This window comes from Lipophrys pholis (genome assembly GCF_963383615.2).
Source record: "Lipophrys pholis genome assembly, chromosome: 7".
Classification (NCBI taxonomy): Eukaryota; Metazoa; Chordata; class Actinopteri; order Blenniiformes; family Blenniidae; genus Lipophrys; species Lipophrys pholis.
Genome location: NC_137638.1, coordinates 16260091 through 16276290, shown reverse-complemented (window position 1 = coordinate 16276290; position 16200 = coordinate 16260091). Strand labels below are relative to the sequence as shown.

The 16200-nt window shown below is 38.0% G+C and overlaps 1 protein-coding gene across 1 annotated transcript in view; it reads right to left on the bottom strand.

The window, feature by feature from the left end:
* Positions 1-14156, bottom strand: part of egflam (EGF-like, fibronectin type III and laminin G domains) — a 29416-nt gene extending 15260 nt beyond the window's left edge. The window contains exons 1-7 of the mRNA XM_080468330.1: positions 13843-14156; positions 6755-6864; positions 5725-5811; positions 4330-4356; positions 4096-4213; positions 3853-3988; positions 988-1154 (exon numbers count right to left, since the gene is read on the bottom strand). Of these exons, the coding sequence (XP_080324456.1) occupies positions 988-1154; positions 3853-3988; positions 4096-4213; positions 4330-4356; positions 5725-5811; positions 6755-6864; positions 13843-13948 (751 nt within the window). The 5' untranslated portion in view covers positions 13949-14156. The remainder of the gene's footprint in view (positions 1-987; positions 1155-3852; positions 3989-4095; positions 4214-4329; positions 4357-5724; positions 5812-6754; positions 6865-13842) is intronic.
* Positions 14157-16200: the final 2044 nt, after the last annotated feature.

The window sequence follows — 16200 nt, the reverse complement described above, 5'->3', positions numbered from 1 at the left end:
CCTCATTGGAATTAGTAGGGAAAAATGTTTTTAATATTCTTTAATATTTTTGAGATGGTTCTGTGAGCTGTGTAGGAATCCAATGAGCTGAGGAAAATGCCAAATTTAATGAAATAGAAATAAGGAGTGGATAGGATTTTTTGCTATTTTATTGGGATTAAATTAGATTAGAGCAGATTAGATTAGAGTCCATAATCACCGATAAAAAATCTATTTCTTTCTTTCTTTCTTGCTTGCTTGATAGTCTGCAGTTTGTAGTCTTCATCGGCTGTTTAAGACTTCCAGGGTGGATTTTAGGTTATTTACAAACAAATTGGCTCATTCAAGAGAGTCATCCCGTTTCGAAAGTTTTAACCACTTGCGACCAAGCCTATTTTCTTAGGCTTCCACCCAAAAATCAAATATTAAATGCTCATGAGCTGCAAGTTTTCTTTGTTTGATTTGCTGTAAAATGTATGTGTGGCAAAAAGAGTGCTGGCAGAATTGGTTTAAGTGGGTTGAAGAACATATGAATTTTAGCATTTGGGAACTCATTTGAATGGTGTTGGAGTTGTGTTAGTTTGTCCCATGTAAAAATAGCTAATTATTAGTTTCCCTGCATGAAGGTGCAATAAGAAACAAGAATTCACCCTGCAGTCACCCAGAGTCAGTAGTAAAACAGATCTGACTGAATATGTGTGACAATTATAGAGTTCAGAATGAACTCTGATCTTAATGCTTGTGTGCTCTCCGTGAATGAGACTCATTGCTGAGAGTGTGAGTGTGAGTGAGAAAGCTGTTCCCAGTATCTCCAGAGCAGCTCAGGAGGTTTACACAGTGTGCTACAGTGGTTTCCTACATTGCTGCTGAAAGTACACACAATCTGTTTAGTTTAGTTTTGGTGTATTGTTCAAACTTAGACTAGATTTCTCTGCAACGTGGTCAAAACCAAACTCAGGGAGCTTTATTTAGAGCATTATTGTCCCAGCAATCAACATTGGGCCTCACCCAGAGTGCGCACGGGGCTGTTGATGTGGCTCGGTGGGCTGACTCCGTGCATGTTGACCGCCCTGATGACAAACTGGTACTCTGTCTCCGGTAACAGTCCTTTCAGAACCATGGAGTTCGTCTCGATGGGCTCACGGATATATGTCCACTCTGTGTCCATCTCTGGCCTGCAAAAAGCAAAAAGGTATAAACAAATTACACACGAAATTTTTCCATTATACAAAAGTGATGATCTGGGATTTGTTTTCTCTCAAGTTTCAGATATTTCTGAAAGAAGTATTGCTGTTGAAACATCTTTGGAGTAATTGATTTGAGGATGATGCATGTTTTTGTGAGGAAGTTTTAAACTTGTGATGTGCTGTCTCTAGTGATTAGGGTCCTACCGTTACAGATTTCTGCAAAAATCTATAATCTGAAACTGTAGCTCTGAATAAGTTAGACTCCCAAACAATTCTTCCAAAGACAACATAAGTAACTGATTGCAATTTTTTTTTTTTTCGTTTATGTGCAGGCTTCAAATGTTATTTTCTGATTTATTCTGCATTGATTTTTAGGGAAATGTCAGGCACAAAATGTGATTATGAACGGTTGAATTCTTTTTTCTTCTACGATCTCTGACTTCCATGTGAAGGGAGCCTGGAGCTACAGCTCCATGTTGCATTGAGCTATTTCCCCAACACTCAGTCTCTGTGTTCAGTAAGTTCTCTTTTGATGTAAGGGATCTCAGATTGGGCCTTTTGTGCAGAAAATGCATCACATGCATAAACAAGCTCTGAATCATCTGTACTCTTTCACATTAAGCAGCAGTTTCTCTGCCTCTCTGTCTCACTCTTAATCTCTTTGCTCACAGTCTGGAATGTTCATTTTGGACCTTAAGGTGCAACAACTTTGTTTCAATGTTTTCACCGACTTCAAATCTTTGCATCTATTTTCCTTTACGCGTTATAACTTCCTCTGAAAGTTATTTCAATTCAATCTGAATACTTCATTTACTCTGTATCTGGAAAACCATCAGAGGACTTGTGACAAACAAAGTGTGACTAACTTCTCCTTCATCTTCACCAGGGCCGTCATCTTGACACGAGAGACGCTCTATACAGTGTGTGTGCACGTAGTGTTCATTCATTCAGTGTGTGTGAGGTCGAAGGCTACAAGAGAGAATGAAAGGGATTGTTTCTGATGCCCCTGCCAGCCCTGGTGTCGTAACACAAATGGTTACACTGAATAGAGTGGGAAATGTCTTGTGAAGAAGAAACCAGACTATTTCATACCAGAGTTTTGGTTGTTTTTTTTAACTCGGCGTAGTTATAGAGGCTCTGATTGTTGGAGCTGAATATGCAGCCAACTAGTAAGTGGAGCAAATTCAGTTCAAAACATAGTTTTAAGTGGACAGTTCAATTAGTGGAGTGTTTGTAAATGGAAAGAACGGAGGCACTGCTACACTGCTGCCAAAAATCACAAATATTCTGTGCTCTAATATGCTAATATTAATGATTCAACAACAAATACTCACTATTCAAATGTTAACCTTAAAACCTATATGTCGTGTGAAGCATATTTCGTCAAAAACTGATAGGAAATAATGAAGAAATTAATTAATGCTCACATATTTGCTTACAGTAAGTGGAAACCGTTAACGCAGATGACATAGTCAGTCAAGTTAACCAATAAACAACCAATATTACTGGGAATTGTGTAAGTTTGTATGTTAGGTAGCCTCATATTGACAGAAAACTCACTGCAGTCTCATTTTATTTAAAATGCTTTTGACAACAGAATTGAGCACCACCCAGTGATTTGATCAAAACGTAGCATGTAGCATGTACTGGGAAGAAAATCCAAACCTCACACAGAACCAAAAACAACAAAATGAGATTATGAACCGATAAAACTTGTGCAGCGTGCTCCTGACCACAATGCAAAGCATTCTAGCAGCAAACAACATTGTTTTGTTGACTGATTCAACAGTATCATACAAGTTATATGTTCACCCCAGCATCTGCTTGACAGCAATTACAGTAACCCCATAAAGACAAATTGATTAGGCTGTATATTTTTTAAAGGGTACAACACATTAGGAGTGGAGCTGCTATATAAGAAGGCAGCAGAGGGCAAATCTGTAGCAGCGGTTATCACAACATCACGAGCTGACATTTCGGTTTCTGAAAGACATTTGTCATATGGATGTCACAGTGGTGTTCACCTTAAAATCAAACATTCATGAGACAAAACAAGTAGGAGCATTTTCTTTATAGGACTCCAGAAAAGTAAAAAAAAAAAAATACTCTAACTACTATAATTTTGGATCAAATAGAAAATAGAAAATTTCTCAAGCATTAATTTTCCAGAATTTCTGGGTAAATTTGTGAAATTCAAGATTTCTGAAATCTACACACACATTGAAGCAGCATGCGAGAAGCAAATATTTCCAAGAGTAGATGAAGATGAAGCAGTGCATGCGGCTGAAGTACAGGGTTTTTCTTTGTTCTTTTTTTTTTTTTTAAGAAAAAAAGCAAGCTGACAGCTTGTCAATCATAATGTACTAAAAGTCGATAAAGCTCGTCAGTCTTTTACTTTTTCCTCCTGCTGGAGCAAAGCATTTCATTTCATCCTCTCCCTTCCCCCCTCAACACAACCACTTCAGGCTGCTCATCTCCTGATTAATGCCAATACAAGCTGGTTTATTGATGTTTTAATTGATGTGGGTGTCCTCTGTGTGGTTGAACGCGTGTCCCTGTGATCGAGGGTTTATATACGAACAGAAACACATTGCACTTTGTTAATCGTTCATTAACATGAATCTGCATTAACTACATTTTTTTTTTTGGGTGGGGGGGGTTGAACGATCAATCCCTTAAGACTGACCTGATGTAAGCCACCAGGAAGTGAAGAACAGGCGAACTCCCCTCGCTCTCTCCTTGCTGCCACGACAACGCCAGCTCTGTGTCGGATACAGCCATGACAACAGGCTGAGTGGGGGGCGACGGGGGCATGCACATTTCTGGCGACAGAGAAAGACACTGAATTTAGTGGAAGGCATTAACGTTAGTGCTGCAGAAATAATGGCAAGGGCGGTGAAATGGACTTCTTCTACTCACTTATTCTTACCATGTGATGCAGTGCTGATGTCTCTGGGCATGCTGGGTCTCCCCTCCCCTGCCCAGCCATATGCTCCAACACTCACTCTGTACTTAGTGTTCATTTTTAAGTCGCCAACGTGCACATCCTGAGAGCAGTGTATAGGGAAAAGATAAAAATGGATATCAGACAAGAAGCAAGGCAGGAATGATTACAAGGCAAAGAATTAATGAGGTACAAGGCAACAGGAAAAAGATTACTTACAAAGCTCGCTTGCCCATCAAATTGCCCCTTTGAGGAATAAAAGCAGAGGTTTATTAGCATTTTCAGGGAATGACATGGTTCACTGACATCAAAACAACAATATTATTGAACAAATCCCGTCCATTTTTCAATGGGAATGTTTTAACTGGACAATAGTTGATAACTTTCCTTGATAACTGTTGATATTTGTTTGACTGAGCAAATGAAGTGTCATCAGTTATGAAATGAAACTTTTATGAGATCTACTTTTTCAGTTTTAGCCCACTGTAAGATAAAGATGTGGAACACAAGGTTTGTCAGCATGTTCACAATCTATTCAGGTATCATATATCACCAAAAGATTTGCGTAGATAAGAATGACAGTCGGCCAGTCTGCTTCAGGAATTATGACCCCGGCATCTGTGCCTCTACACAATATCATTCAGGCTAAACTGTGCAGCTCTAATAAATATTGTTCAGCACCGTAGGTTAGTCGGCAGCTCTCTTCAGACAGAAACTAAACCAAATGTTCAAAAGACAGTAGTAATTTAACTTTTTAAAAAAAAGAGAGAATTCTGGATAATTAATATTTACAGTAAACCATAATACCGTCATAGAAAATCTGCCTTTTTTTAGGTAACATTTTTTTGAAAAGTCAAATTCTTTCTACTTATTTCTGAAGCGCTGAATGGTCTTGGGTCTAAATACATATTTTACTTTTACAATATGAAACAACATCCAGACTGATCAGGTCCTCAGGAGGTTTCATTAGTTACAGAGACGCAAACAAGGTGAAGCAGCTTTCCATCACTACACTCCTCACCTGTGGAACAAACTTCCTGAACACCTGAAGACGGCTGACGCACTCACTTCTTTGAAATCAAGCTTTAAAACATTAATATTTGTTCAGGATTCTTTTATTTCCATTTTGTTTATTTTGTTAAAGCTTTGTCTTTGTTTATTTTCCTTTTTATGGCTTTCCTATTTGCTGTCTTATTGCCTTTGTTTGTTTGTTTGTTTGTTTGTAATTTAGCACTATTGTTTGCCTTCCAAAACATTGTGAATTGGGTCCAAGTGACGCTGCATTAATGAACTTGCCTTTCCTGAAGCGCGCCTAGTTTTGTGCTGTTATTACTGAGCTAAGCATCGAACAATTGGGTGGATTAAAGCTTAATTTTATCTGTAACCTTAGCAGATATGTTCATTATGTCATTTTAATACCAATATTGGCTGATAATTATTTTTGCTAGGGAGGTTTTTCATTTTTCATCCTACTTTGCAAGCTGTCCACGCAAGAAAGACTAACGACATTTTTACAGTGTGTATTTTAAAGGTGAGCTGCTAGTCAGAAATAAACTGTAATTTATTTTTTCCAAGTGGTCTGGAAGTGCATATCAGGTCTCACGGTCTACTCACAGTGGTCAACATGTCCAAACTTAGAGGGACCTCCACCGTGGACGTTGTGCCCACTGAACGACCGCCCTTTACCTCTGTGTAGAAGACCTGCATGACAAACACATATCTATGTTAGTGGAGAAGATTTATTAAGTCGTGACAGTGGAGACGTGAAGACGGCTAATTACAGTTTCCTAAATGAACGCATGTTAATCATTGAGTTGTAGAGAAGCTAGGGAGCTGAGTAATCCTCTTAGTGTGGACATATGGTCAACACACACACACACACACACAGACAGATCCACAATTTCTTAATGGTTGACTGAAAAAAAACACGACAACGTAATGAAGGAAAAAAGCTAAGGAGAGAAAATGACGATAAATAAAGAAATTCTGTAAATATCCTTTTTGGTCTCAACAATATAGAATTGCTATAAACGCTTGTCTTTTTTTATGTGTGTGTTGCTACAAGAAAAGCAAATCCCAGTTCAACGTGCATGAAGTCGCGCTTGCCAAGAAGAGAGCACATCTATTGACAAGACAATAAATTAAGATTTGCCACCACATTTCTGGGAGCTGCACTCCTCCTGAAAAGCCATAAATTTTAGTACTGAAGGAGCGCGATTCAGCACCAGAAATTCGAAATATCAATCTCGGCCTCAAGGCCAAGTCACTGGACAGTGATTTTGACAGGCACTTTAAGAGCAGAAATAAGAAGCTGGGGGCCACTCATGTCAGCAGCTCCAAGAATGAAATGGCATCTGTTCAGAAGAAAAAAAAAGAGAGGAAATTTGATTTGTGACATGCTTGAGCGGTGTTTTTCTGTGTTTGCCAGGTTGAAAACCTCTCCATTTATTGCCATAAAGAAAAAGACAGTTCTTTAAAGGATCACATGTTTTCAGTGCACTGATAGTAAAGTTAAATTCTCAGTTTCTCTGTGGTGGGTGTTGCTGCACATGTGACACCTAACAAGAACTCCCCCAAACAAGGACAACCACACATTTGTTAAGAGACATAGACGTACTTCCATATAACGTCAATTCATTACTACCTTATATCCAGTGATGGTGCTGACGTGTCTGCGGGGCATCTTCCATCGCACGCTGAAGGCGGTGCAGTTGACCACCTCCAGCTGAATGTCCAGTGGAGGACTCAAACGGTCTGGTTTACACAAAGACAAACGGAATTAATCATATGTGTTTGCAAAGTAGAGTAGAAGCTTGATTCTATTTAAACAGGTTTTAAAACTGTTACATTACAATATAACAAGACAACAAGATGGACTTTTGAAGCTCCCTGTACTAAGTGACCGATTGATACTGTGTGTAAGGTCGGCAGTCTTTGAAAAACAGAAAAACTGTGTGATATTATCTTGTCAACCAGTGTGTTATGATCACCAGCAAGCTAAAAGTGTACGACAGTGTGGAAAATACAAAAGCATTTCTAAACACAGTCAGAATTTCTGTCCATACAAGAAGTCTCGTCCAAGCCTACTTCCAAAGTGTTTTTCCTATTATTGACACCAGGATCTGACAAAGCGAGGACGGATCGTAGTCCAGTACACTTCTGTTCACTCATTTACGACATATTGCAATGGGAGAAAAATAAAATAGGACTACAGTGCATCAAATAACTAAACAGCCCAATGATACAACCAAGTATAGATGGATACTACAACAAATAGATATTTTCCCCATTACTAAACGCTATTATTTTTTAATCAGTAGAAATATTTTTTTAAAACGCATGAATCCCATTACAAAGTACTGCATTCAGTAATTTCTTTAAAGCACCAAGAGGAAATACTGAATGCTATTATGATTATGATCAATGTGATCCTGTGACACTTGTGAAACATCGACAATAACACATTAAGACATTAAGGACATCGGTAAACAGAAACAACTAAATATAGGCCGAGAAAAATACATTGATCCTGTTGTGAAAAAGCTGGTTTCTTCTCTGACAACTGATGTTCAAGTAATGTGCAAGTATTATGTTCTAGTGTGCCATTTGTGGTACTCCTACTTGAGGTTATCTAACCCCACTGCATGCGATCATAAAAGTACACTCCTGAAATCGTTCTACATTAATAGGGACATATTGTAAAAATAGAATCAAACAAATTAAACTGACACCAAGGATTTTCAAAAAGTGTGACGATTATTTGAATTATCTAATCTTCAGTCGATAACTGTTGTAATTATTAGACTACTGCAATAAAGCTTACACTCCAATGTTGACTCATCTTCATAATACTCGGGTAAAATACATCTATGGTCTAAAAGCATGTAATTTAAAAAGAAAAAACATTGACAATGAGCCCTATGCTCCACATTTTTATTTATCATGATTTAGAAAGAAAGAAAGAAAGAAATGGCATTCACCTGACCCCGAGATTTTTACGTTGCTGCGGCCCCCAAAGCTCATTTAAGGTCTCAAGACATGAAATAGTGCAATTAACATGATGCATTCGCTGACTGCAGGAGAGTGATTAGCTGGTATACAGTCATGGTTGTTAGATTAGAGAGGGGATGGGACTTTATGGATTTAAAAACGTAACTCCATTTCTTGTATATTGTTACAACCAATCAACCTGCTAAGGGGGGAATATCCTAATATAAACATCTAAAATGTTATGTAGAATCAGGATTATGCTTATGATAATTATTGATTATTATCATTCGTTTGTTTTTACATTTAGCTTTCTTCATGTCAACATTCAGACCAGAATTATGGGCAATGAGGGTCTAAACAGGCCCTTGACTGTGTTTCAACTTCAGCCCAGGACTGGAGTGCTGGACTGGAATAACAGACCTCTTGAGCTCACTTATGTAGATGCTGATAAGAACATTATTTTTATGCTTCTGAGTACTTCAGTGACTCTTAAATGTTTTTTGTAATTATATTTCTGGCAGCCAGCCATGATCTGAGGATCCTTCAACACATTTCGACAGAAATGAGAATGGGCAATGTCTATAGATCAACGCTGCCTGTGAAATGATGTTGTATATGCATCACCGGGCTTTAGTGGAGAAACCGGAGCAGACAAGGACCCTCAGAATGCCCAATCATGTCTTAACGTGGTGGTCGACTGATTTCTGAAAGCTGAATATCTTACTTCGATTACTTACAACTCAATGTTCATTTTTTTTCTCCCTTTTTAATAAATGTACTTTCTATGATATTTATACTATATCCTGAAAAAAAATTGTTCATAACCACATTTGTGTAGCAGAGTGCAAAAGTGTTTTTTTAATATTATTGCCTCAAATTGACACTTCTTTTTCTTACTGACAACAGGGAAGGCTACCTTTAAGACACGGGGACCAAACAAAGGCAAATACAGCAAAGTGGAGCTCTGTAAATTGAATTCTCGTGTCGCTACAACACTGCACTTTTCACTTTCTTTTATCTTTCCTCTTTACGTCCTGTGGCTGCCCTCTTCTCCTTCGAAGGACGACCCCTCTTCTATCGTCCTCACTCCTCTCCTGTCTTCGTCTCCCCTCTGTTCTCTTATCCTTTTCACTGCCCTTCCATCTGAGTGGGTAATGCAGTATGTCAGCTGAATTCCCTGATCGTTTATAGTTCCCCCGGGGTGTGGTCCAGCCAACGCATGGCTGAACTCAACTCAAAGTATTGGAGCTTCTATCATCGGCTGACTGTCCATCAACATACAAACGCGGAGATAGTTTACATGGGTTACCGTCTGGCTGCAAAAGTAATTACTCAGTACTGATGGACAATTGCATTTTCTTGTCAATATGTATCTTGAGAATTTCAAACATCGTTAAAATGCTCCTTTTTCTAAGCAGTAGCAGTTGATTTGCTGTTTCCGGGCAAACGGATAGCAAACCTTTGACTGTCTGGAGGTTGTTTAACTCTTTCAGAAAGTTTTAAGGTCAAAAACATTAAATGTCTGCAGGATTTCTGTGAAGATATTGTGATAACACAACAGTGGCTGACACACCATTCAGACATGCTTTGTTATCTTTAAACTCTACATCTTTTGGATCATTCAAAGTGACTCAAAATGCATTTTTACACCGCAGGAGCAGAGGTTTAAATAGAATTATATCGGCGGCACTTTCCTGTCTACTCATAGTGTCATCCTAACCATAGAAAAGGGGAAGGTAACCGACTTTAGTGAAAAAAAAAAAAATGCTTCAATTTGAATGAAATGTCCTCATGTAATACATTCACTACTTAAACAGTTTCAGAACGCTTTCCATGATCAGTTACATTCACTCACAGCGTTGCCAACAGCATACAGTCTAGAATATAAACACTTGATTTACCGGGCAAATTGGTTGAGATTGTGGTTTTTCAGACATTCAGCTCTTGTGTTGGGGGATTGCCAAACAAGACGCTCGCGCTCATTGTCTTGCCTGAGGACAGTTTGACACGTGGACAATATGAGATGGGGGTTTGAATCACCAACTACTTGCTGTACTTTGCAGATCACATCTTAGTGAAGTTAAATTTACCACCAAAGGCCAAACTGTCCCATAATTGCAAACTGTGATGCTCTTTGAATGAGACATAAAGCAGCAGTTCCTCATATATATCTGGATTTAGCAACGCAAGCGTCCGCTTATCTGTGAGATGACAGATATGAATGAGCCAGCCTGTGATATTTTCTTTGAAATTACACATTAATCGCCAAATGAATGGCTGAAGCATTGTCCAAATAGTAGCTCAGCTAATTAAATTAACTTCCGAGGCCAACTCCAGTGATTGAACATTTCAGGTTTTTAAGAATCCACTGATGTCTTGATAATATTTTTTTTTCTTATATTAACAAGATATACGCTGAGTTGGACAACTGGCATTTGAAATTACCACCTGTCAATATTTACTGAATCACCTCAAACACAGTTTATTCATGAAGAGTGAAAGTGTTTATTGGTTGTTACCCGATGTACCTACAGTTCATACCAGTTTAGTTTCAGAGCATGCTGTCCCACATGTCACTGCTACGTATGATCCTCTCTATCAGTATCAAACATAGAAATATAAAACCTCTTTAATCTGCTGCATCAAATATAGCTTTCCAGCTTTCAGGCCTTTCAGGTTGAGGCTATGTGAGATTTCGACGCTTCTGATGTTTTAATAATACTCTGGCCACAAAACAGAATCGTTCTCTGATAAATATTGACTCTCATTTGAGGAACAGTCTTGTAGTCTTTATATTGTGATAGCTGTTTTATCAAACTCACTCTAACACTCAACTTTCAGAGACAGCTGTGCGAACACGCTGCTCTTTCCAGGTCTGAGTCACCCAAGAGGAAGTGGTTTTAAGATATATTGTGTTCAGAGAGAAGTAGATATGCTGCAGTCTTATGAGGTCTTTTTCTTTTAGCAGTTTTCTTTTCATTCTCGCCGTGAGAGGTGATGGAAAAGATTCTGGAAATGCACGCAAATAACTTCAGATTTGTAACAGAACAGTAAAAAAATTAAAAAAAATAAAGCTTCCAAGCTATTCTATTATTAATTCAATAGCTTTTTCTAACAGAGAATGCGTCTGTCAAAAACCTCAACAAAGAAAAAAATCAGCTTGAGGAAGGATGTCATTCAAATTTAACCCTTTGATAAAGCCACCAGCTTTGTTATTTAAGGATGATGTGATGCGTCTGGACATTGAGCCCTGTTGGCATTCTCCCTGTCTCAGAATGAGGTCTGTAAAACCTCAAAACAACAACAACAAAAAAAAAAAAAAATGGTAGAAATGTCATGAAGACAGAACACCAGACGTCCTCTGTTTGGCAGCCTAAACTGTGGTGACTTCACTGAGCTGACAGACAGATGTATGCGTCTGCCCGCGGTGGCCTGTGGGTCCAAACGGGTGAGGTAGAGAGACACAAAGAGACAGACAGAATGACAGTGAGCGAAAGGGGGAGGGACAGAAAGAGAGAAATATGAAGAAAGGGGGGAAAAACAATAACTGGGATAAGAAGGCAGAAAAAAGATTGAGGCAAATGTAGAAAGTGAGAATTGACCAGAAAGGTTTCATCCTCCACAAGCCAGTTTGTCCCCACTTTCCATCAAATAAACCTAATCTGGAGCTGCAAAACAAAAACAAATAACGTGACTTATAAAGGGTTGAATAAAGTTTTGCTATGAAATATGAAAGCTGTTATGTTCCATTCACCACATTTAAGAAGCTTCATTCAGAACAGCATAAGATGTGGAGAGAAGTTGGAAAACCACAAAAAAAGTAATGTTGAAAGAGCTAGAACTGCAAAATATATAAAAAAAAATGGCCAAACAATTGAGAGCATGAATGCAACATCTGCTGTATTATATACAATCAATATGTTTATCATTGAATCCCATTTATCATATTTATTTATCATCTTCATTTTTGTTAAGATTTATTCTTTGTCAGCTGACTGCTGATGCACCTAAAGACACCTCTCAGGTATCATCACAGGATGTGACAAATAATTGACAAATTGCTCTTTATTTAGGTGTCCGCTCTGTCACCTCAAACTTTAACATTAGTATCCCTTTGAATAATCATTTTACATTATATCAGGTTACAGAGTTCTGGAAATGAAAGCGCAGGGATGATGATGTGAAAATGTATTAATTTCTGCCCAGAGAAGCACATAGGAAACCCTGATTGAAATGTTTTTGAGATAAAGCTGAACATGAACGTGAACGTGTTTAGTTATGGACATTATATATGAATATAATTAAATATGTACATAGGTGACACCAAGAAATAGGTTATAAAAAGTGTTAGAGATACTGAAGAAGATATACTTCATGCTAGAAATACCTTATTTCATCCATGTAATGGAACTCATGTAATTATTTTGACCGAACCCTTCTGGTTTCGGTGCCTTGACCTGATCAGACTCCTCCTGTTTCACAATGATAAATATGAACCTGGAACTGGAACAATGACAGCAAACGTTTAGGGCAGCTATTATTAATAGTCCAATTACCCTATCTGTCATTTACATTAGTAAATCTAATTAGTATTAGTGAGATGTTTGCAATGACTTGCTGATAATTACCTGATAAAGCATTTTGATATGAGGATATGATGCTCATATCCTGATAATGCTCTCAGAGATATTCAGGTAATTATTGTGGTCACTTGCAGGTTTCTCTTCTTGTGGGATCTCTCAGCCTTTTACCCCCTTTTCAGTCTGCACAGTCTAATGAGGACCTTTTCACCCTGAAAACCCTTTTATTCTCTTTGAGCACATTAGCGTGTTTGCTCTGCTGAATGGTGAAGCCATATGTAAGGTATACAATAATAGCATCAGGCTCATTCATGATTGATGGAGGAGAATAATTTACCTGTGAATATTTGATTTTTAATTACATCCTTCCAAATAAGTCACATTTTCTCTTTGAGAGCTTGTTCACATCTTATGTTCCTAATTTCTTTAATTTTGGTAAACCAATATCTAACTTAGTAACCATATTCTCATTATTATAATATATTCCTGCAGGTTAAGCTGTTGATGCGTCACGTACCCTGAAGACAGTATAGTTATTCAAATTACATATTAGCTAATGATCAGTACTGAGTTATTAATGAGCACCTATTGTACATGATCCAGTTAAAGTGACATACAACTGTCTGATGAACATTGGTCTCTTAGGATTTATCCATATCTACAGTTTGTTTTTTGTAGTGACCTAGACCTACTGAAATTGAGGTAGCACTGAATCCTATTCCGTTTGTAATATTTTTTTATTTCAAAAACTTGTATTTTATTATTTAGTTCTATTGTGCTCACGTATAGTGTTAAAATACGAAAGTAAAACTGTGGTTTCCTTGAAAGAGTTGTGGCAAAAACTTTTCAGACTGTTCACATTAATGGTAGTTGGGCTCTTTGGAGCTCAGTGATTACAGTAAAGATGCGGTTTTCTGTGCAGATAAGAGAAGATAAATAACATCTCTAAGATCGTAGATCCTTATAATTACAAAATCATTGCATGTGTTTTGTAATGATGGGCATTCAATAGCCGTTATGGCTTTACCTCTGTAGCCAGAAAAACTTATCTCAAGGACACCAGATCATAAAACAAAAAGGTTGCGAGCATCAATGCAACTGAAATATTATTTCATGAACAATTGTGATCATTTCATGAAAATAGTGTAATTAATAAACTTACCAGATCTCCGAACGTTCGATCTTCTTGCACAAAAACAAACGCTGGCTGTGCAAATTGCAAAGAAAAGTAAGTATAAAAGACGTTTTTCTTTACATGCAGATTCCATGTCTTCTTTCGGTAGTAAAACTGACGGTCAAATGTTCATTTTATCACTGAAATTCAAACGCGCGTGTAAACTGTAAATGAAACTCGTCCAGTCGGTGGCCAAAGTTTTCTCCCAACAAAACGCCTCGTGTCCTAAAATTGGGGAGTAAACGCACTCCAAAGACATGCAGGCTGTGCACAAGAGGAAAGGGCAGCTCCGGTTTGACACTGATAAGATTACAAAGATCAGTGGGACGGACACGTTAAGGGACGGGCAGCCACCCCCCGGTGCCCCGACAGGCGTTCTGACGGACGGCGGAGACTGAGAGGTGGACACAACAATTTACGCGTAATGCGCATTGACTGACACTGACTGGATGACGGGCACGATCATTTTTACGCGTGGGGATGGCTTTGCGTGTCACGCTCGGGTCCGCGTCGTGGGCAGCAAATAAGATGGACAACCAAGTGCAGGAACGTGGGGCCATTTAGAGCTAAGAGGATAATAAGCGTCTAATCCGCGCACTGGACACAGATGGAGAGCCTGCGTCTTGACGCAGAAGCAGAGGAGCGGCTCGTGCAACAGACACTCCATAATAATACCGTGTGTGCGTGTGCGTGTGTGTGTGCGTGTGCGTGTGCGTGTGTCTGTGTGTGCGCGCGCGCAATGGTCAAACACAATGAATGCATTAATTATAGGCGTTGCGTACTTATGTGTGACCTTCCTGATTATCCAGTGTTATTTCAATCTGATAGTGAATTTTGAATAAAAACTTGTGAGCCCAAACATCCCACCCCAACTCTTGTCTCAAGGTTTACTGTATATAGGCAGTAGAAAAGACAATTGTTTCTGTTGCCAGACACAGGCTTTTGGTACCTTTCAGGGATAACAATGTTTGATTTATTTAAAAAAAAAAATAAAATCTATTTCTTTTTTTCAGGATTTATTTTCAAACCTTCAGTATTAGAAATGGCACTCCCCTGACCCCCAAGATGTTTGCTGTTGCTTCGCCTCAAAGTCCCCAAGAGAAACCCACCCAAGCCAATATTGCAATGCAGAGTAAATGCACCAGTAACTGATTACTAATACATAATTGATGATGCAGTTACTTTTACTGAATTCTTCATGATCATCTCATCAATGGTTGTCCTAAATTATTATTTAAAAAAAAAAGTATTTGAACTAAGTTCAATTATTATAATAATTGTACAAATACAAATATTTTACTATTACTACATTGAAAAGTAACTCTTGTGTTACTTTTTAACTGTGTCTCCTGTTTAAGAAGTGTTATTCAGGATGCCGTGTGCAGATGCAATACACATCAGAACTATAGCGTCATACCTATTTTTAAATGAGACCCATTAATACATTTGCCACAGCAATAATAACAAGCAGCCAAAGGAGCTCAGATCAAACATTAAGACAGCAGTAAGGTAATGTTTATTTAGGAACTGTGACAGCAGGGTAACATCGACTAAATAAACTCAATTCTGAATTTGCTTCAGAATAAGTCAAAGCTGTTGTGTTCAAAGATACTATTCGACTGAACTCCTGTTTACTGAAGGAGGAGAAGCAAATTATTAAACCTGAACTAACTCAGTTCTATATCTTAATTTTTATTCTTCTATCCTACAAAAACTGTCGTTTCAGTGTGGAACACGTACTTGAAGCATTTCACTGCACATTATTTTATGTATAATTGTTGTGCGTGATGAATGAAGGACTTGAGTCCTCCAGACACAAGTGAAACATCGATGACAATAAGGACCATTAGCATGAGTTTCTATCTATTTTCTAAAAACTGAATCCTTGAATTGACCACTTGGCCATTTCCATATTTAGTTTCTTTAGGAATACATGTTATAGGAGATCTAGGTGATTACAAAATACATCAATCTTCTAGTAAAAACACATAACGATATAAAGATTACAGATACACATAAAGATTTTTAGTTTTGCATTTTCCAAATGGTTTTATTACAACCTATATAAATGGCATTCTAGTTGTTTATTTATAGTAACTTTCCAATGTTACAAAACAAAGAAAACGTCTTTACGAACACCTAAGTTTGAAAACCATCAATTTACCCAATGAATTTTTCAAATTATACTATTATCATCGATGATAACATGGTGAGGTTTGCATCACTGCCTAAACACATTCCCCTGTTAGGGACACTTGCAGTAACTTAAAATACTGAAACACTTAATGAATGAATCATTTGTCTTTCTGTGTTTGTACTATATAGCTCTTTTCCTAGCTTCATCCT